Genomic DNA, 22943 nt, shown 5'->3' on the forward strand with positions numbered 1-22943 from the left:
GGTTGCTGGAGCCTATCTCAGCTGTCTTCGGGCACGAGGCGGGGAACACCCTGAATTGGTTGCCAGCCAATCGCAGGGCACACAAAGGCATACAACAGTCACTCTCACACTCACACCTAGGGACAATTTGGAGTGGTCAATCTGCCTGTGTGGGAGGAAACCGGAGGACCCGGAGAAAACCCACGCGGGTCCGAGGAGAACATGCAAACTCCACACAGGGAGGCCGGACCGGGACGCGAACCGGTGACCTCTGCACAGTGAAGCCGGTGTGCTAACCACTCGACTACCGGGCTGCCATTATTATTATTATGATTATTATTATTATTATTATTATTATTATTATTATTATTATTATTATTATTATTATTATTATTATTATTATTATTATTACAGTAAATTCTCGTTATATCGATATTCAAGGGAGTCCGAAAAAATATCAATATAACCGGGACTATCGATATATCCTACCCTGTTTGCATGTCATTTTCTCCGTGTGTGCATAGAAATAGTATCGATATAACCGGGACTATCGATGTATCCGATATCGATATAACGAGACTTTACTGTGTTATTATTATGACACTAAACAGGTTTGGGGAAAAAATAAGTCATGCACCAGAAACCTACCAATTACAACTTTCTTCAGCGTAATGTAACTCTTATTTTTCATTGTTTGTTTTTAATGTATTTTTGGAGGGTGGCAATCTTCTGTGCCGACAAATACAAATAATGTCGTTGAGTCTGCGACCCCTTCCTTCATTCCTTATGCCCAATTGCATGTCTCTTCTGCTTGCTCCACTTCTCCACTTCATGCTGTGAGTTCAGTCAAGGCTGAATGCCCTGGTATCTCTTCTTACCTGCACTTAAAAGAAGTGCTTGTGTGTGTGTGGGTGCCTGTGTAAGTAAGCTTTTTTCCCAGGTCTGAGCGAATTTCCCAAGATTTTTGCCCATTCTACACAAATATCGAACATGCTAAAAGTGTGCGTGATAAGTGATGAATTGCAACGTTAAATACCGAGTGCTGGCATCTGTCAACCACTCACTCTGCAAGTTTCTCTGATCATGGGACAGTCTGCTCGGGTAACTTGAACACTCCGGACTGCTGTCTGTCTGCTGTGTGTGAGTATCAAGTATGTAAAGTATGTCTATGTCGGCTGTGTATTAAAATGATTAGTCAGAAGAGCTTAAGAGAGCACTGCAACAAATAAGTAGCTGTGTGCTGCAAACTCACCCTGAACACGGTGTGTGTGCTTTTAAGGCACCAGTGAGTGTGTGCGTGTGCCCCCTGTGCTAAACAGTCCTACCTTGTTTGCGGCCGCTCTCATTTCACTAACCGTAACCCGTCGTCTGGGAGGTATGAGCGCAGATGTACAGCACCTATTAACCTGAAATTATACCCTTCATCCACAAACTTTCCTGCCACAGGCACCAGGGCCCCCACCCCGTAACTGTCACTGCACACAGCTTTGAGCTTGGTGAGCAGGCTTCAACATTTGACCCTTTGAATAAAGTTTGCTGACTTTAGCTAATGGGTTTTAGCAGACAACAGCCATGTTCGGTATGTTGTGCTTGATCTCTAAATGAACCTTTATCAATCTTCATTAATTATTAATGCATGTTCTTTTTAATGCTCTTGACAACCAGTACTAAATCGGAACTTTTGGATGGTGTTTGGCTTGAATTAATTAGGCTCAAAGTTTTACTGTGCCTTTGAATCGTTATTTGTCAGGGAAGACATTGTTTTTTTTCCTCATTTTATGTTTCCAGTTTGATGTGGCGAAAGTCTGGGAACATGAGCGTGACTATGCCCCATTGCCCCAAAGCAAAATACAATAGGCCTTCTTTGATGAGTCTGGTTTGGAAGACATACTTGTCAATCCTTGCCTCAATCAACACAGCTGTTAAATGAGTGAGATGAGTCTCATCAGTGTCATATGATTGCACACCTTCAGCACAGGTTAGAGTCGAGAGGGAAGAGTTGATTGAAGTCTCTTGTGACCAACAAACAAGCAAATGTAGTTGTCTAACAGCTGGTAGTTCGTCCATTGGCGAATAGATTACCTCCAACAAGATGATGACGAGGTTCCTAACGCGATCCGAATAAAAGGATCTGTAAGGAGACTGCATGCATATTGTTTCCTGTAAACACATGTATCGATTTCTTTGCACGATAAGGGATTATGCTTTGCCATCATTACTAGCCCTAATGGAATGGATGCTGTTTTTATGTTTATGGTGCTCTATACAATCGGCTCTCAATTTATCCAATTTCAGTAGATGGCTCAAGAATAGATTTTTCACATCTGAAACCAAGTTTCTCGAGCCGGGATGCCCAGTGGAATGAAATCTTGGAGTTGAACATGCCAAAGTATTACTGAATCCCTAGATGGGGGCTTCTTTGGCCTTGTCTCATCAATGTGACACACGCGGAAAGACAGACCCACGCATACAGAGCACACACATTACATGCACGTTTACGAGCAGCGCAGACCAAAATATCTACACCAGCACCCACGCGTGCACTTCTGCTTGTTTTAAACTGATTTGTTATCACAATGGCCGGGAAATGGATGAGATTGTACAGCCATAGTTTAATGGCTTGTGCATCGAGAATGGGTGGTGTGGTGTGGCTTTGGGCGAAGGATGGAGTGGGAGGAAGGAAATGGAGATGAGTGGATTGTTGATGTAATGCAGGTGGAGTTTGTGCTGATTATTTCAGGGCTGTTGGGTTTCAGATTCAAGCGAAAGCCTGTAAGCCTGGCCGTTCTTCTGCATTTGGGGTTTGCTTAATGTCCCGTTAAGCCTGCAGTCCTATGATAATTTAAGAGACTCACGGGTGGGTTTCCTGTGGTTAACACACTTAACTGAGTCTGAATGTGAATGGATGTATGGAGCAGCAAATGGGATTACTCTGCCGGCAGTATTTGACATTGAGTAATAGTGCAGTCACATTTTTGAACACATGATTGAACTGCTCGTGAATATTAAAGGATAAAAAATACATGTATAACAATTTACTGGTTTCTAATGAGTGCAAACAAAATTTCAAAGGATGTGAAAAAGTTGTTTTCTTTATTTATCTACTGAAATCCTTGGTATCCTTGGTTTTTATATGTATTTCTTGTTTATTTTATTATACAGGCAGAGAACAGTTCAATTTAGGTGCAGGTAATTGATTACCAAACCCTTGTTTGAACCACAATGTAACCCTTGTTTGAACCACAATGTACAGCATTGTGGTGAGTGAGAGATTTTTTTACATTTATTAGAAAATGCTTTTCTGGATGACATTTGCAAATCAGGTGACTTTAATTCATGTAGGGAGAGTGAAAAATGAGAGGGTAAGGGAGGGATGGATGAATCAGACCAGTAGGTGGAGGGTGAGCCAGAGACAACAAGATAGAGGGAAGGATTGCAGAGGACAAAGTAGAAGGCGGGTGAATGAGCCAGCGGGGGTAGATTTAGCAAACCAGCAAGCGAGGCACAAGCAGAGGGAGGAGAGACTGGGAAGAGCGGGTGTTGCTGCTGTTGCAACTGCATCTCCTGTCAGTTGGCTGCTGCCCGCCTGACAAGCAGGAGGCGATTCAGAGCAGGAACCAAGCGGAGTGCAGACAGAGGACGGCCAGTGAGCCCTGCGTTTTGTTTCAGCACTTCCATTGTCATCTGTGAGGTGCTCTATGAGGAGCTACGTTTACCCAATGGACGCAGGTTTTCAGATCCATGGATTGTAAATTGTGAGTAAAGGAAAATGCCGGTGCCAATCTGCACTGATGCATTGGCCGTTTTCAAGTGAGAGTTCTTGCACACCAAGGAATCTGGCATGTCACGTGTGCTTCCACAAAGGCAGCAAATTCAGACGAGTCTGGTGTTTTCAGCTCTTCGTCTCCCATCTTTCGCACCGTTTATTCTAGTCTGTTTGTGTGTATATCAGAGCATGCCCCTGTTGTTTGGCTCTCTACAGGAGGGATACTGGAGGCTAGCGTGGCTAACATTAGCATGACAGCCAAGCCCAGGCAGCTGAAGTTAAGGACTTCTGCAGTTTCCAGACAGGATTCTTCAGCCCAGTCTATGGCCTCAAGGAAGCCCCCAGCAAAGCCATCTGCTCCACCCCAGGGACCCACACGTCCCTCCAGGTCAGAGCTGAAGGTCTACTGCCCTGCTGCTGGAGCCATCCCCATTCCAGTCTCTAATCCATCCAAGCTACGCAAGCAGCGATCACTGAGCAACTTGTCTGTGTTCACTGATGCTGAGAAAAAGCTCCACCTGTACCAGAGTCCCAGGTGGAACAATGACTCTGGCACCAGCAAAGAAGCCAAGACTACGGCAGGTCGGCCTGTGAGTGGCAAAGCCTCACTATCCAGAACACTTTCAACATCAGAGCAGTCCCTCTTCCAAGGGAAACCTAAACCATTCAACTCCCAAGCAGTGACATCAAGTTTGAGCAAGGTGAGCCGAATCCCCGCCCCTGGAAAACCACGGGGACCTTGCGCTGAGGTGAAGCCAATTAGCAAAACCTCTGAGAAAGGCCTAAGTTCAGAACCACAATTTGCTGAGAACCCAATTAATCCTAATGGAGGTACAGGCGATAACAGCACAAAACTTGGGGACAAGGGAAGATCTGCTGCCCTTTTCAATGAGGACAAGAAAGAGAATGAGGTGGTTGAAGGACAAGATGATAAGACCTTTTTGAAGGTGGACCCAGAATTAGTGGTTACAGTTCTGGGGGACCTGGAGCAGCTCCTGTTCAGCCAAATGCTTGGTGAGTGCCCTCTCTTCTAGGACTGCTATGCATTGGGTCAAGCACGAGACAAACATCACTTCTCTATTTATAGTCCATAAATATCTTTTGTTTTCGTATTGATTTTTCTTCTATAGTGCTGTTGGGATTGACTGCTCGATGGTAAATAATCCAACCAAGCTGTCAATATAGGCTTTTTCTGTACAACGACAAAATGTTGCATGGATAGTTATGTCAATAATTTCTTATTTGTCCCATCTGACATAAGTCTTTTCAAATTAGTCTTTATTTTTCTTTTTCTTTTTTTTTTTTTTTTGATTCATGAGGTCACATTGAAGTGAGTGGTTCTGCATGACTGTGTCTGTCTCATGTGTTATGTTATTTTTTTTTTTATAGCATCGGAGCAAATATTCATGTTTGAGTATGTTTACGTTGTCTGAATTCATAGTTAATGCAAGCGTTGTTGGTTGGTCAACCGAGCGTCATCTTATTGACTCAGGCTCCAGTCACAGTGGGCTACGTATTTATCCATGTACCACTCCCACTCCACCCTCATGTCTGACCTCCAACCTCCCCTTTTATGTCCATTGATCTCCAGGCAATGGACAGATGGTTACCATCTACCTACCTACTCCCCCCCCCCCTCATTACGTCTGGCAACGTTGAGAAGACATTAGTCATGTACCTACTCATTTTGCCAAATAGCAGTTTTTAAAAATCTTAAGATTTGGTGATTGAATTTGCTTGTAGTCACAATCCTTTGATTTGCTGCCACACCTATAAGCTTGAAAGGCAGGCAGAGCAAGGATGAGAGAAATGCTTTCTGATTCTGAAAGAAAGGGAGGTGAAAATATTCATATATTAACATGTGCATGATGCCTTTATATAATTATTTATCTAAAAAATAATGATCAATGCCACTGGCTCAAATTTGTACAGGAATAGACTGATCTTTTTTCTGCAGTGTGTTTTGTCACACAAAGCATAGCAGGTGTGTCGGTGAAGTGCCTGTAGGCACTCGAGTTTTAATGTCCGCCTTTGGAGAGGCTAATTGTAATGTGTGCTGTTGCTTGGGGCTATGGACGCATTTTTTATCATATCCCCATTTCTATTGGGATGTGCAGCTAATCAGTTTCGGCTCAGTATGCGCTGTCATGTAGGAATATATTTGATATGCAGTTTCTCATCATTACGCTTTCTCCTTTGTCCATTCTTAAATTGATGTGTCCTGTTCTATGTTATATCAAGATACATCTTTAATTTGACCATTCCTCTTGGCCTTGTCCTGTTTGCTTCTGGCATTGATATGGGCTCCTTCTTGTTTTGTGACAGCTAGCGATATGCAATGTGACAATGTCCTTTCCAGCTGAGCCTTTAGCAGTAAGCAAAGATGTAGGACACAACTGAGGTTCAATATGGTAACTCACTTCAAATTAAATTGACCAAATGTCTTCTGCTTATTATGAGAAAGCTCCCAAGATGAATAATGTGGGGGGTGGGGTATTTCTGGATGAAATACAGTAACACTGTATCCCTCAACAAAGGCAGCCGTCTAAATGAAAGACCCGATTTGTAATAACATAAAATAATCAAGTGTTGTAGCAATTGCATCCTTTTTTTAAATGACTATATGCGTATGTTGCACATTTTCATCCCACTCAGCATTAAGAAGCCAAGCAGACTAATAAAGGCAAATCCAATCCAATGCAATCCAATCAATGGTGTACTGCTCAGCTGTGTGGTCAGTGGCATTAGCTTTATCTCCCATAAATGCAAAATCATGCAAGCAGGGGATTAAATCCCTTCGCGATCGCAGTCAGTTGTGAAACTCCAACTATCTGGTCACCTTCAGCCAATCAATGCGCCAGAACAGATGTCGAAGCAAGCAGAAATTGGCTTTCATTCATATGATGCGTACTATACGAACCAAAACAGGAAGAAACAACATGCTCTCTACTGAAGCTCAAAACAAGTCAGCTGATCTAGGCCATATCCATCATGAGAAGAGGTTGAAGATTAGTGTCAGTTTTTCCAAATGGGGACAATAGGCCAGTTCCACCAATGAGTGATTAAGAGATTTTGGTTAATTGGATGTAGAGAATTACTGAATTTGATTTGTGGTCTATGAGTACTATATGCGGACTTGGGAGTGCCCATCTTCAGAAATGCAGCCTGGGAGTCAAGAGAACGCATATACTGGATACATACAGCTGAGCCTAATTGATTGATTAAAGCATTCTGTTTCATAAACCTCGCAAATAAAATTAATTACCAGAACTCAATTAGATTGCTGCATTTGATTGCTTTGGTTCGGTTGTATGTCTTTCTTGAATAACAGCTTGGGTTCCAATCAGCACTGTTAATGAAGTGTGTGAGTGTGTGTGTATATGTGTGTGTGTGTGTGCGCGTGTGTGTGTGTGTGTGTGTGTGTGTGTGTGTGTGTGTGTGTGTGCGTGTGTGTGCATGTGCGTGTGCATGTGTGTGAGTGTGCGAGAGGGACCAATCCCTCAAGCATGGGCCTTTCTCAGCACAAGATCTGTGTTAAGATTCAGCAAGCTTAGATTAGTCTTTGCATCAAGATAATGAAAAGATTCATCCTCCATTGCACTAATCACAGATCTATGATCCTGGAAAAGACCATCAAATTTAAAGGGCATTATAAATTAAAGCCGAAAGGACATCTGTTTGGATTGAGATTTGGCTTGATGGGGAGTTTTACTTCATGAAGAGCAAATACTGCAGATGTAGGTCAAAAATCAGAAGTGTCGATTTTACATGTAAAAATTCCCCGCCCAGAGCCCAGGGCACCCATACTGACTGCAGATACAGTCAAAGACAATGGAGCGACACATGCGTTCTTAAAGGTCGCCTTGAATACCAATGTGCTTCTACAATATGACAGTGTGTGCGTGCGGGCATGTTTGTGCATGCGATGGTCTATTTCGCATCCTTGGCAGCAGTCTGGAGAACAATGATTGCTTCAGAGGAGCATTTTTTAAAGTAGAAGAAATTACCCGCAATCTAATAGTGTTGTCATATGTTCCCAGTCTCTTTTGCCGGCTCTTTAATTTTGTTACTTTTCATGCATACCCGCGCTCTGCCCAATTATACTCATATTGCTTAGTCGTTCTTTGCTGCGTTCAACATTCCAGGCAATCGTCACTTCATTGAAGAGGTAACGACACAATAAATGAACCCGCTTGCGGAACAAAGTGTCCTTTCAGTCCTCCCTCATCCTCTTCATGTCACACAACTACGATAATTGATGGGACCCAGCACTCTGTCGACACTCAGACAGGAGAGCAGATACTGTACTTGTGACGGACAAGGCGCAAGTTTGATTTTAAAAAAGATTGTACGTATCACCTTGAGCCATTGCGGATGACGATGGTGACCATGAGCAATATGAATACATCATTACGCGTACAATTACTCCCTATCGTTGCATATGCATTTGTGTGCTTTTTGGAAATGTGTTGTGGTGGTTCTTAAAGGACTTAATGTTGGAGCCATTGCATTAGTGCTGTCTGCTTCCTGACATCCTCCACCCAAATTCTATTACAGCGCTTCTTGTTTTTGTCTCATCAGCTCTTGCACAACACATGGAGTATTATATACTGTACCTTATGCGTATATGTTTCAGAGGGAGACTAGCGCGATCGATAGATACATTGAATGTTGGAAACTGTGTCTAGAATAAATTAGTCAAGGACCACATTGGTTAGATATTATAACAACATAGAAAGGCATGACTCCCTTTAATGTATTTTGGTCTCTATACATTTTCATACTGGGCTGTTGAGTTCATTTTTGTGTCAGCTGATATCATGCATTTGTATTGTCTGAATTGTGTTAGGTGCATGAAAGAGTGTTAAGTAGGCTACCTTGTGCAGAATGCTTAGTATCAGAACGTGATAAGACTATTTGCGTTTTACTCTCATGATGGCTCTCAGATAAATGCGCTCATTGTGACAGGATCTTTGTTGTTCCTGCAAAAGCACTGTAGCATACACAAATATTACGACCGTGTGTAGCTCATCATTGTCGTACAGTAAGTGTGTCAGTAGTTGGATCTGTTAGGCTGTCACTATCGCTCAAGTACTTTTCTTTCACTTTTGCTGGAATGTGGATATACGTCCAACCCTAATGACCAATGATAAAATATAGTCGGGATTTACTGTCTCTACATTCAATTTATCTTCAATAGCATGACCAATTGTCAGTGAACTCAGAGGAATTTACATGGATGTCACCTGTCGACATGCAAATTGGAAAAAAACAAATAATAACTACATTAAAGTGTACTGCATTTCCCAAGTTAAACACACCATTTTATATACTGGTAAATCAAAGCAAACACTTGTGGAAGAGTGAATGGATAAATATTGTACTTAAATCCCGAGCCATACCTGACATGTGTTGCATTAGATTAAGTAATCTGCCTTCCTCACTACGAAAGGCAGTATTACTGTTTTCTAAGCAGATAGGGCAGCGTTTAAGAAGATGGCATTTACATGCATGTGTTTACATGTGGTCTTTCAGTGCCAGGCTTCAGTGCCAGGCCTGGACTAGTGGGATGGACGAATGTCTTATCTTTGTGCTAAACTCCTCAAGATTTTCTTCTCTCAATATGTGCTCTTGCCAAAGGTTGGTTGGGAAGTTGTACTTGCAAGAGTTCTTTGGGAATAAAGGTGTAGTATAGTGCTGTGCAGTGGCGGGCCGTGCATATCACTCCTCGGCCTTCAATAGTGCTACGTCTGAATCAATCAGCTGCGAGTGTGGTGTGATATTACTACACGTCCACTAGAGGGTGACATTGGCCAGGAAATAACTTGTGACATGAAGAAAGAAGAAATACGTACTGTCATTAAACTGTTTGAATTTTTACTATGAATGTGTGGATTCATGATAACCTCAAAAATTGTAATCTTCTGAGCTGTCCAACCTTAATGATGTCCATCTATTCTTGAAAAGTCCGTGTTGAATTGGCTTTAACAGTATATCTGGAACCAAATCCATTACTTCTCCTCCTTCAGCTATTGTGGGTTGACAATACCGCTATTAAATCAACACAACAATATATTTGCTGATGCAGCTCGCTACAGATACCGTGTACTATAGTGTGTACAGTGTACTCCAATATTTTTGCTTTGGTTTTGTAACACCAAAACAGTATACTGCACAAGCGTCAAGCAGCAGAATACATTAACATTGAGAACCATGCTTCCATTACTTTAGGTCCAGCCATGACCAAACAGAGCCCCCATTTTACTTTACAATCATGACATATTCGAGAACTGTTTCCCCACTTTTAGAGGCCCATCATTTAACTTCTTTTAAAGGAAGCTTTAGGAAGCTGAAGGAGCTTTTCAGTCATACTTTCTCCATGTGCACAAACTATCATAGTTTTGTCATGGGAGTGTCACTGTTGACTTTGTGTGCACTAAGTGGTGCTACTGTGCCATCATCATACACCTGTATATCACAGGTGATGTGCGTGTGTGTGTCACACACACTGTGTGTGTCTCTCTGTGTGTGTTAGTGGAGGAGGAGGGGAATGAGGAGGACAAGGAGGATGAAGATGTGTTGGGGTACTGAAATGGGGAAGGGTGAATTATGCTGAACAATCTTGCTCAGCAGGATCACGAATTAAAAGCAAACACAAGAATTACACTTGGATATTTTGAGTAAAACAACCACTTAGCTTTACCTTTCAGTCTGCTAGCTTAATGTGAAAGCTAATCATCATCTATGTTTCGGCGCCTTAACCCTTCGAGCAACAGACTGAAATTATCATTATTCACATCAATAATCTAACAGTACTTGCATTCATATATTCTTCACCCTCTGCGTTTAATGACCCAATATTCGTGACATACTGTTGAGCTGAAAGACGGTTTGCATTATTGGGAATCACACCAAGATGTAGGCAGGGCGCTACTCGCTGAAATGTGGTTGACTGCTCCATCCCATTAGGTTTTCATGCAATTGCCAATCATCATACATACATTTTAGTTTTCAGCAAATAATGATGAACTTAAAATGTTATGGCTGCAGCAGATTCCAAGCAAGCTGGTTCAGGTGCCAAATCATTGTATTCAGCTTTTTTATGGTTATCACAATGTCCCAACCTCATTGGAATTAGCATTTTAACTTCATGGAACAAATTAAACTTGTATCTCAAGACAGCACAATGCACTTTGAGCATCACCACTCACTTTTAAATGGTCTGTAAAACTCCACATCCTTCATTAAAACGGGGCGAACCTGAACACCAGCGTGTGAGTACAATTGGACAAATAGCCTTTCCACACTTCCTCTTTGTTTGAATCCCGTCAGTCACCTGCCAAGAGTACTGACTGCTGTCATGACTTTTTTACCACCACTAAAGTGCCCTTGGGTGATTGTGCAATGACTTTCTACACTGGATACCAATACTTTTTTGTGTCGCATCAGCTAAGCTCGACCACCCTAAAATATTCTTGACATCATCTCTGCATATCCTGAGGAGTTTCCCGTGACAGTAACATATATGCACATTTACATGAGTCAGACAAGAAAGAGGAAAGAGCAGAAAGGGGTTCCATTATTCAAATCTTCATTCGTTTTGGGCCAAACGGGTGCTTTCACTAATGAATGACTCAAGAGAGTCAGGAAAGGACGCAGCACAACTACACTTAAGCCGCTACAAGGTCAAAACCATTAGTCTACCTTTGGGGAGCTTTTGTCTGGCTAATGGACAGAAGAGACAAGAGACCCACGGGAACAAAACAAGTACACAGTAGTTTCTTGGCAAAATCTCTGCACGGCATCTCCTTTTTTTACTTTTTATTCCTTATGTCTTAATTTTTGTCTCACATTTCACTTCATAACTGTATACTTAAGAACCGAAACACTCTCTCCCAACAAAAGCTTGTTACATATTAACTTTTCGGGGTTTAATATGTGAAAAGTAGAGGCCAGTGGGATGGTTTTGTCTTTTTCTTCTCCTTTGAAACACACACATGAAGCCCGCACGCACACGGACTTGAAAACATACACAGCTGGTTAAACAAGATCAGTGTGATTCATGTGCACCCCTGGGGAGCACATGAGCTGACAATGATATTTGCATTTCTAATCCACCATCACCATCCGAAATGTCCCAGCTGGGACCACCGGGGCCAGAATAGATGCTAGCCAGGAAGCATTTTGCGGACGTGCACGCTCAAACAAGCCCATGCACCCTTATCTGGGCCGTAGCCAATCAATTTGATGTTAATGTTAAGCAAAGCCTGCATTGAAGGGTAATTAAAAGTGTTCAATTAAGGCCTACATCTGTGTGAGTGAGTGAGTGAGTGAGTGAGTGAGTGAGTGAGTGAGTGAGTGAGTGAGTGAGTGAGTGAGTGAGTGAGTGAGTGAGTGAGTGAGTGAGTGAGTGAGTGAGTGAGTGAGTGAGTGAGTGAGTGAGTGGATTTCGTTTTTATGTGGTGAAAGATTTTTAGGCATGAAGAGTTTGGAGTTAATGTGTTTATGTGGACTGTTTGGTGCATTAAAGTTTTTTTGGTGGGTGTTTTTTGGGTGCATGTAATTTGTAAGAGCCCCTTGTAATTATTGTGTGAGACAGTTGTTAGCATAAATTATTTTGATATGCCTGAGACATGTGAATGAGATGATGAGTTTTTAACTAATTCACTGCCTTTCACGAATTTATTCAGGAATTGAAAATATGACGTAGAGAGCCATTCCCGAATTTGTTTGGGTTTTGTTTTTTCATGCTGGGGGTCCGATAAAGCGCTGGCCATGGCCTCTGGCAATGTTTTTCTTTTCCACAAGGGGCAGCATTTCTCTTTTTTCCATTTTAACGCTTTGTTCCAGCTGTTGTTGAAGCGGTAGCTATATAAACCAAAATGTATGTATTGCATTGTATTTTGGACATCCGCCCTCATTTCAAACTCATATAACTCCAGACCCATATAATTTAGGAATTAACTCTTTTTTCTGATGACAGAAGAGACTCGGGTTTCTTACGCTGCATTGAATGTTTATGTAATCCAAATCTCAATATTCTGTGGGTCCTGGAATGTGAGTGACAATGACAAAAACCCGGGTATTGGAGTGGACATATTTTTGCACGTCTGGCAGTGAATTCATTAATTGTGTGCCACAGTTTTATTTTGTCATTGTCGGATGAATTTTTTTTAATGTGTTTGTGAGAGAATGTTATTTTTATCTATTATGTGCTCTCCTTCATAAAACAGAGCAGTCAAAGAACATCTAATTTACGTTTCTCTCTTAACATCGCATGAGTGGCCGGCGGTTGGAGCTTATCATTTCCTCATAGAGTTGTCCATCCCTGAGGGCTGCCTACTCAATTGTCTGTGGCCATTTTTCCTTTGGGGGACTCAATCCTTGACCTTGAGCGGTATGAGCCAAGTGTTCCTCTGTGTGTTGACGTGTGCACGCTCATGCGAGTAGACACACCACGCTTGTATGTTTGGAGTGGTCTGTTTGCAGCTGTTGGTGCGATCAACACACAGTTTGGCTTCTCATTCAAGCAGGCTTCTGCCCCCCCCCCCCAACCCTACTTCACCTCCTCACTCGCCATCTGGACTCGCTTGTTTAAGGCAATGAGTTTACTGAAATTCAAGAATTATGTGTCTTTATGAAACCGAGTTAAGCCCTACAGCTGGAGGCCACACAGGGGTCTCTCTGATATCGTCATGACACTTTTTTCTTTTTGTTCCCGATTTGTTGCTTCCACTTTGACTCACGTTACTCTGCGTGGGGTCAGCTGCTCAGTTGAAATTGGCTATTCAAGAGGGTGAGCAGACTCTCCCTTATCTGACCATTACATCTCTTTTTATCGCCCTCCCCCGCGTCACACACTTGAATACACACATGGAAGAGAGAGCGCAGAGGTCATCGTGACTTGATTCGCTTATCATGTATTGGTTACTTGACATATTTTCGTACCCCTTCACAACAATCCTTGTGATCAAATCAGAAAGCAGAGCGGCAAACGTTTAAATAAGTAAGAAATTCCACAATATAAAAAGATCACTCTCAACCCCTTGAACCACTTGCCAATACAGTAAAGTCTCGTTATATCGATATTCAAGGGAGTCCGAAAAAATATCGATATAACCAGGACTATCGATATATCCGACCCCGTTTGCATGTAATTTTCTCAGTGCGTGCATAGAAATAGTATCGATATAACCGGGACTATCGATATATCCGATATCGATATAACGAGACTTTACTGTATATGCTTTTTTTACTTGCACTATGTGCAGTTCTTTTTATGAAACATTTTTGCACAGTTGTACATTTCAGTCTTCTGACATTTCTATTACGCATAGAATACATGTACGTACGTTGTTTTTATTTCTTTTCGCCCCCCACCCCCACCCCTTTAAATTTTAATGCTGTGGATTGCAAATGTCCCCATTGCGGGACTATTAAAGGCTTTCTGATTCTGATTCATTGATTTTGCATGTGAATCCCACGATATTTTCCCCCCAAACAATGGTTGGCCTGGCTGGTAATTTAGCGGCAAATGCAGCACAAAATTTGGAGAATATTTTTTTTTTAAAGCTAACTACTAACCAGTGCCTGACCAACCATGAACCTCAGCAGTTGTAACTGTCGCAGACTAGTTATTTTCCCATTGAAAAGTTGAAAGGGCAATATGGCTGCCTCATGGAGCAGTGCAGGTGGTTTTGCTTGACGCACAAATGTAAAGGAGAAAATAAAAAATCAATTTAGGATTGCTAGTAAATGTTGGGATGTATCTATGTGCATGACCAGTTATTGGTTGGTAGAGTGGATTTCAAATAGGTCTTGTAATGCTCACCACTCATAAAACACATTGCCCTTCTTTCATGCAGAAATTTGAAGGTGAAAATGTTGATGCAGCTTTTATGCAAACATGCAGTCATGGTGTCAATGTCACTAAATTGTAAGGGTGTTCTATAAAGCTGATTTCGATTTTATTGTCCCTCATTACACTTGCAAAGTCCCTGGGGGAGGGCCTCAGGAGGAAAATGACACCCCCCACTCCACACAAACGCACACGCACACACACACGCACACACACACACACACACACACACACACACACAAACACACGCGCACACGCACACACACACACACACACACACACACAAACACACACACAAACACACACACACACGCGACAACCAGCAGCGACCCAAGCAGATTACAGAGTGATTGGGACTGAGACATATGCCAACGTGAACCTTGAGAGGCTTTTGGTTTATTTTCTGACGGTCAATGTGTCAGAGTTTACTTAAAAGAAACCTCTGCAGTCCGTAATTGACGTCATTTCTTCTTTTTTACATTTTTTTGCTTTTCCTCTGTTTTTTTCTCCACACCCTGCAATAATAGCTGTTAACCACATCTGCATGTGTCTTTCACTTAGAATTTAACATGCTGATGATGTCAGTGATGATCTGGTGCTCAAGCAGTTTGCACATCTGCTTCACAGTTTTGATGCTGTGATCTGGCATCCTTTGTTTTCCGAAACATGTTTCAGTCAGGTCAATTGACAACTGAATTATTCTCTAACGGTTGTTCACCTGTGATTGGCGGGTGACCAAACAAGCGGGTACTGTGCCAGCAATGTGGCCTTTCATGTCTAATAATATCCTTTTGTGTTTGTTTGCTCACACTGCTGCAGACCCAGAATCCCAGAGGAAGAAGACGGTGCAAAATGTCTTGGACCTGCGACAGAACCTGGAGGAAACAATGACAAGCCTTAGAGGGGTTCCGCTGAGCCACAGGTCAGACACAGGAAATGCCGCAGCCGGAATCGAACCCTGCACCTCTGCACTACAAGGCGGATGTGCTAACCAATCGAGTCTGTGCTGCCCGTGAGGAGAAATAATGCTCTCACTTTTCAAACCAGTTGAAACAAGCAAATTGCGTTTCGTTGTGGGGGCAGTTCTGAAAAAGTGTTTTTTTTTATTAATACTCATGTCCATGCATCGCTGCTACCAGCCTAAATACGGTATTCTCATTAATAAAGCACCTGCTGTCAACTGCAAATGATCTCACAGTGCCAAAAGGCTTACTTTGCAAACGAAATCTCCAATTCTAGAAAACGGGTGATCCATGATGGTTATGCCATTTTGAATCGACTGTAAGCAGCAAAATGGCCGCCCCAAGAGATGGATACAAACGGATTTTTCTGCTTAATTCTTATTCCACAAATATAATGTTAATCACAATTCCGTGTTGAGACAAGTGGAGGCGAGTCAAATAATGTTTTCACTTAATTTCCCCTTTAACCGACAGGAAGCTCTCCTGTCCTATTCTTAATGAAGGAAAACCATTTATCTTGACATAGTGCCTCCTCTGCTCTCTTTAATTTCTTCAGAATTGACGCAGGATTATCTTCACGCTGCCTTCAAAGGCACCCGTGCAGGCTCACACAGCTCAAAAAGACAACCACTAATGCTCTTGATTATGTGTATGTCTTTCCTTTGCTGTGGTTTTTTTCTTCTTTCAAACCGCTGGCCTGTGTTTAGAAAGTCCGTGCTGTGTATCTTTCATCCTTGGATGCATGCCTCACCTGTCACTCACCTCCCTCACGCCGTCTGCCCTTCAGTGTCGACCTCACCTTACATGAAGAAGAGCAAATCAGCAGATGCTTCCCTGATGGAAGACATTTTCTTTACTTTGCATACTAGGCAGTGCTGTCATAACCACACATCACTTATCTGGCTTTACCCAGACATTCTAAAAATTGTCCAGGTAAATGTATGTCATATTTTCTTTGATAAGTGGGGGATGGCAATTACCTGATAACCCACATCTGAATACCACCACTGCAACTGTTGCAGTTTTAAATACTGTGCAAAAATGCAGTATGGCCGCACACAACCGTGGTATAGATAGATCTGGAACTGTTCAGATTCAATATGGATAAAATCACTTCACTGCAATACAGTAAAGTCTCTTTATATCGATATTCAAGGGAGTCAGAAAAAATATCGATATAACCGGGACTATCGATATATCCGACCCTGTTTGCATGTAATTTTCTCTGTGCGTGCATAGAAATAGTATCGATATAACCGGGACTATCGATATATCCGATATCGATATAACGAGACTTTACTGTATTTTGAAAACAACCCAAAATCCATCATACTCACCAAGCAAGGATGCTTATTGTTTAATGTGTGCAGGTCTCAGATGGAGTTGAACTTGGCTTGCGCTAATCAACCATGGCATTAAAAAGTGTTTTTGCAGGCCAGCTAGTCCCTAATCCTCTACACAGGAAAAACATTGGATGAACTCAAATTTTGTCACCAACAAAATTAGATTTTCTTTTTTTTAAAACATTGTCCTTACCGTATTTACCAGTGTATAAGGCGCACCCAAGAACTTTGATTTTCTTCCAAAGAAAACCCTGCGCCTTATACGCAAGTGCGCCTTATATGTGAAGTAAAACTGAGCCACAACTGGTCTCGCAAACCTTTCAGCAGCAGAGGAAATAATGCGTAACCCCAGCCTCGACTGTAGCGCATTATAATGTGGGGCACCTTATATTTGGAAAATGTTTGAAAATACACCATTCATTGTGGGTGCGCCTTATACTCCGGTGCATTTTATACACCGGAAAATACGTAGTTTTATAAATTTTAATAATCTACATTTTATTTCTTTGCTTTTAAGAATCTTTGCATTGCTTATAAATGCTTCCCTGTTGTACTTTGAATTATGTGATGCACATTGAGTCAGTTTGTGCTTTTAGAATAGAACTAGGTGGACTTGCCTTAACACATCAATGTAGATCAGTGCTTCTGAATTTGTGGAGGCCACTGCGGTTGTATATTCAGCTGCCACAACAGTCCACCTTCACAATCTAATTCGATCACAAATTGAAAATAGAACAATAATGTTTTCACCTTTGAGACAGATTTGATTCAAGGAAGGCAATGTATTTATTTATTTTCCATCAACATCATACAGTACTTCAAAACACCATCTTTCTCACTCCATAGCTGTTTGGCGGGGACCGTGTGCTACGACAGTGATGAAGCTGCTGCGTTTTCCATTTCCAGTCTGTCCAATCGCTCCTCGCCACTTTCATGGCGCCACGGTCAAGCAAGCCCGCGCCTGCAGGCTGGCGACGCCCCATCTACGGTCAACACCCAATCAGATCTTGCCCTGCGGATCAGCCACACTTCTGGCATCCACCTCATCGAAGATCTGGATGACGCCGATCCGTCCTTGCTCAAAGGAGATTACCTGAGCGACAGTGACCTTGGTGGCAAAAGTCCCAATGAGGATGAGGATGATGATGGTGATGATGTGGATATCGATGATCTGGGGAATGGGTAAGTTGCATTTCCTTGTCTCATTGTAGCATAAAGACCTACTGTGTCTTCTTCGAATTTTTGAAATTTGTGTGGGAATCACAAGACCATCCATTAGTTAATTACAGCTTCCGTGCTGCTGCTCACTGTCTTCAGAAAGCACCCCTCTGGCCAACTCGTGAAGATGATGTCATAATCAGATGATTTGTTTACACTGTAAACGCGCAGCAAAGCCGGAGGGCCATTATCTCGAGTGTAATTAGGATATCGCTAGAGAACTGGGAATTTATTCAGTGGGATTGGAAGCAATTTGATGCATAACTCAGCTGACTGTCCTCGTGCACACCAACATCCCCTTGTGGCGACTACTTGCTATTTAATGATGGGAAAGCTCAACCTTTTCACCATGATATCAGACATACTTCCAGGTAGCAAAACCTCAAATTGTAGCACACAAATAAGTAAACCATTCTGTTTCCTTTGATCAAGGTGTAGTAATCAAACAATGGGTTGAATGATGAGTTGCTGTTTTTTTCTGCTTCTCAACCATCATAGTTTGTGTGAAGTGTTAGTTGGAAAGAAAATGTTATATGAGGTCAATTGCTTCCAAAGGAAATGGAACGCTGGCTGTGATTTCGGTTTTAATAGGTTTAATAGGAGTTGAAAGAAAAATCGAGGCAGTGGACATTCCGATTCAAATAACAAAGAGCTGGAGAATGAATTGACTTTTCTGTTGACCAGACTAGTGGCACAGATGAGACGCTTTGACTGCAAAATGGATTGAATGGATTAACACTGCCTACATTTGAGCTATTGTTACCTTTTTAGATGTGCCTGGTAGAAAATAATTTCATATCTATCTATCTATCTATCTATCTATCTATCTATCTATCTATCTATCTATCTATCTATCTATCTATCTATCTATCTATCTATCTATCTATCTATCTTGCTATTAGCTATCGAGCTAGCTATCTACCTAGCTCTCTATTAGCTATTACCTATCGAGCTTGCTAGCTCTCTATTTGCTATCTAGCTAGCTAGCTAGCTATCTATTAGCTTGCGAGCTAGCTTTCTATCTTTTTGAGTTACTTTCGGGTTGAGTGAACGCTGGCGCGTGTGGCTGCCAATGAAATGTATTGTTATTATTATTATTATTATTATTATTATTATTATTATTATTATTATTATTATTATTATTATCCATTATTTTCAATTCTCATCAGCAGCAGTCCACCATTGTCTTCCACCTGCATTATCTTGGCGCCTATTGTTTGCAAATATTGACAAAAGGTTTCTTGTGTGTGGTGTCTGGCAGGGAGACAAGGGTTGGGGGGGCGACCTGGGAGTTGTTCAATGTGAGAGGTTTGAATGGGTTTGCACTGGTGCAAAGAAAAACACATTAGCTCTCCGTCACCTGTGATTCGGGCGTTGTTTATGTGTGATATCCTGCATTGCAACAAAAATCCAACTGCCTATATACTGACATTTCTATGGTAACTGCACAAATAAATCCTTTAAAAGCTATACAATTGTGACACTGTTTCATTAATAGACTCAGGTTGAGCAGGCTTCACCCTTCCGAACCATATCTGTAATTGAACCAGAAACTACCCTCCTAAATGGAAAGAAATCAAGAAAGCTGAAAGGTGAAAACGCAGTTCATCACAAAACAATACTTTTGCCGCCAGGGGGCAGTGTTGCCGTTGTATTTCTTCTCTTTTTCTGGCCAACCTGTCAACACGAAACAGCTTCATTTTAGTCTTCTTCTTCATCTCATGTTTTATTATAGACGCTCATCCATTATATATCAAGGCCTCTCTCTGGTCACACAGAGATCACAACCCATTAAATTTGATTTTAGACATTGTAAATTATCTCTTGCAATGACGTGTTCTTTGTTTAGGTGTTTATTGTGAATGAGAGGAACATAAATGGGATTATTTGGCCCATAAAACACATGATAAAGCAACATTTGAATTATTGTGTGTCTCAGAGCGAGTGGTCCGATTGAGAGTGACTCACCCTGTACACTTGTTTTGTTTAGGGTGACTGTACCATGACCTGTCTGCACTCTCTTAGTCAGGGACTCCTCAAGTCGCTTATCCATTTCCTGTGCAGGGCCTCTGCCTGTGTGGCGAGTCCCATACATCTGGAGCTAGAACGCTCCCTAATGTTCTCCGCCCCCGCACCACCCGTGACCCCTATCAGGCACACACGCTCACTGACACGCACACCCCAACATGCTCACACGAAGGATGGGTTATCACTGGGAGGTCATCCCCGTGGGTGTACGTTTGCATAAAGTTAATATGCAACACGACTGGTGCGTGGTCTATTGTTAAATTCTGGGTGGGAGATCTGTTTACTCAGGAGGAATTGTGACACGTGTAAATGTTCCATCAATCATTGATTGCAACAATGGCTTTGCTGAAACAGTGTTCATCATGTCCGCAACCTTGCCCAGGGTTGTGGCGCTCGCCGTAGATTCAATTTGTTACCTAATCCTGTGCGTGTGTGTGTGTGTGTGTGTGTGTGTATATATATATATATATATATATATATATATATATATATATATATATATATATATATATATATATATATTGCTGTTTATATCAATACAACCAAGATGGCGCCGCGGATGGCAGCCTCGGTGACACGCTCCCTAGTATTGTTCCTGGTTTTGTCATTTTCATTTGTTTTTTGCGATCCTACGCGACTCAGTTACACGAGGGAAGAGTTACTGAGCATTGGGGAATCCACTCTTGGACTATTTTCACCGACACACCAAAATCTACAAGGTTTTTCGGGGCTGCTCGCGAGCGGCGTAGCAGCTCTGTACGGAGCTTTGAGACGCCGGCGTAAGAGGGGGAAGCGAGCCGGCGTTCTCGTCAAGCTTCGGCAGCGTGGATTTCGAACGCCGCTCCCATCGATCCACCTCGCTAATCTACGCTCACTACCAAACAAGATGGACGAACTTCTGCTTCTCACAAAGACCAATAAAACGTTTGCCCGCTCTGCTGCGCTGTGCTTCACTGAGACTTGGCTCAGTGACCGCCACCCGGATTCCGCACTACACCTACCCGGATTCCGTCTCCTTCGGGCCGACCGTGATAATCGGGGAAATCCAAAGGCGGTGGACTATGCTTCTACATCAACGAAGAATGGTGCACCGATGTCACGATGCTCGACGCACACTGCAGTCCTGGTTTGGAATCACTGTCTCTCAACTGCAAGCCATTCTACTCGCCACGTGAGTTCGCTTCCTTTATTCTCGTTGCCGTGTACATCGCGCCACAAGCTAATGCTAACGCGTGTATACAAACGCTAGCGGACCATGTAAACCATCTCGAACTAAAATATCCAGAATCACCCCTGATCATTTTGGCCGATTTTAATCAAACACGTTTGAACCGTGAACTTCCCAAATATAAGCAGCATATTGACTGTTTCACCAGAGGAGAAAACATTCTAGATCATTGTTACACAGCACTCAAAGGCGCATACCGGTCTGTTGCGCATGCAGCATTGGGTCTTTCTGACCACTATTTAATCCACTTAATTCCCACATACAAACAGAAACTCAAATGTGTAAAACCGGTAGTCAAGACAGTTAAAACATGGACAGATGAAGCAAAGTTATCGCTACAAGAATGCTTAGACTGCACTGATTGGAGCGTCTTTGAAACTTCAACGGGCACATTGGATGAATACACAGACACTGTAACATCATACATCAGTTTCTGTGAGGACATGTGTGTACCAACAAAGTCCTTCCGCTCATTCAACAACAACAAGCCATGGTTCACTCCCAAACTCAGGCAGCTTAGGAAAGAGAAAGAATCCGCATTTAAAAGCGGCGATCGAGCAGTTTACAAACTCGCCCGAAACAGGCTGACGAAGGAAATTAACATCGCAAAGAAAAGTTATGCGGAGAGGCTTAACAAACAGTTCTCCGCTAACGACTCTGCATCGGTGTGGAATGGCCTGAAAGCAATAACAAATTATCGTTTACCTTCCCCCCAAGCAGTGTACAACAATGGTATGGCTGATGAGTTAAATACATACTTTTGCCGATTTGAAAAGGACACCACCATTTCCCCGGTCTGCCCACCATTACCAGAAACTACCGTATCTCCGCCCTCTGCCCTACAGATCCACGAACTGGACGTTAGACGGCTCTTCAAGCAGCAAAAGATCAAGAAAGCTGCAGGACCTGACAGAGTGTCCCCCTCCTGCCTGAGAGTCTGCGCTGACCAGCTGGCTCCGGTCTTCACACAAATCTTCAACAGATCCCTGGAGCAGTGTGAAGTCCCATCCTGCTTCAAACAGTCTACTATCGTCCCAGTTCCAAAGAAACCAGCACCCTCGGGATTGAACGACTATAGACCTGTCGCTCTGACGTCTGTGGTCATGAAGTCCTTTGAACGCCTCGTGCTGAACCACCTAAAGAACATCACCGGACCTCTGCTAGATCCTCTTCAGTTTGCCTACCGGGCAAACAGGTCTGTGGAGGATGCAGTCAACATCGGACTGCACCACATCCTCGACCACCTTGACAACACAGGAACCTACGCAAGGATCCTGTTTGTGGACTACAGCTCTGCGTTCAATACCATCATCCCAGAACTCCTCATCCCCAAACTTCTCCAGCTTGGTGTGTCCCCCACGATCTGCCAGTGGACCCTCAGCTTCCTGACAGGACGGACACAACAGGTCAGACTGGGAAATATATCATCCACAACACGAACCACGAGCACCGGAGCCCCGCAGGGATGCGTCCTCTCTCCATTGCTCTTCTCTCTCTACACGAACGACTGCACCTCAACGCACCCAGCTGTCAAATTCATGAAGTTCGCAGACGACACCAT

The 22943-nt window shown here is 42.7% G+C and overlaps 1 protein-coding gene across 6 annotated transcripts in view; it reads left to right on the forward strand.

The window, feature by feature from the left end:
- Positions 1 to 22943, forward strand: part of nav1a (neuron navigator 1a) — a 96420-nt gene that overhangs the window by 13610 nt on the left and 59867 nt on the right. For 3 of the 6 annotated variants that reach the window (XM_088996813.1, XM_088996827.1, XM_088996818.1), the window contains exons 5-7: positions 3962 to 4759; positions 15423 to 15525; positions 17755 to 18090. In XM_088996813.1, coding sequence (XP_088852939.1) covers positions 3962 to 4759; positions 15423 to 15525; positions 17755 to 18090 — 1237 coding nt within the window. Of the gene's footprint in view, positions 1 to 3443; positions 3735 to 3961; positions 4760 to 15422; positions 15526 to 17754; positions 18091 to 22943 lie in introns of those variants that run through there. The other 3 variants (XM_088996854.1, XM_088996837.1, XM_088996845.1) reach the window with 3 other exon arrangements.

The sequence above is a fragment of the Hippocampus bargibanti genome, linkage group LG01, assembly GCF_051943395.1.
Source record: "Hippocampus bargibanti isolate YZ-2025 linkage group LG01, ASM5194339v1, whole genome shotgun sequence".
Lineage (NCBI taxonomy): Eukaryota > Metazoa > Chordata > Actinopteri > Syngnathiformes > Syngnathidae > Hippocampus > Hippocampus bargibanti.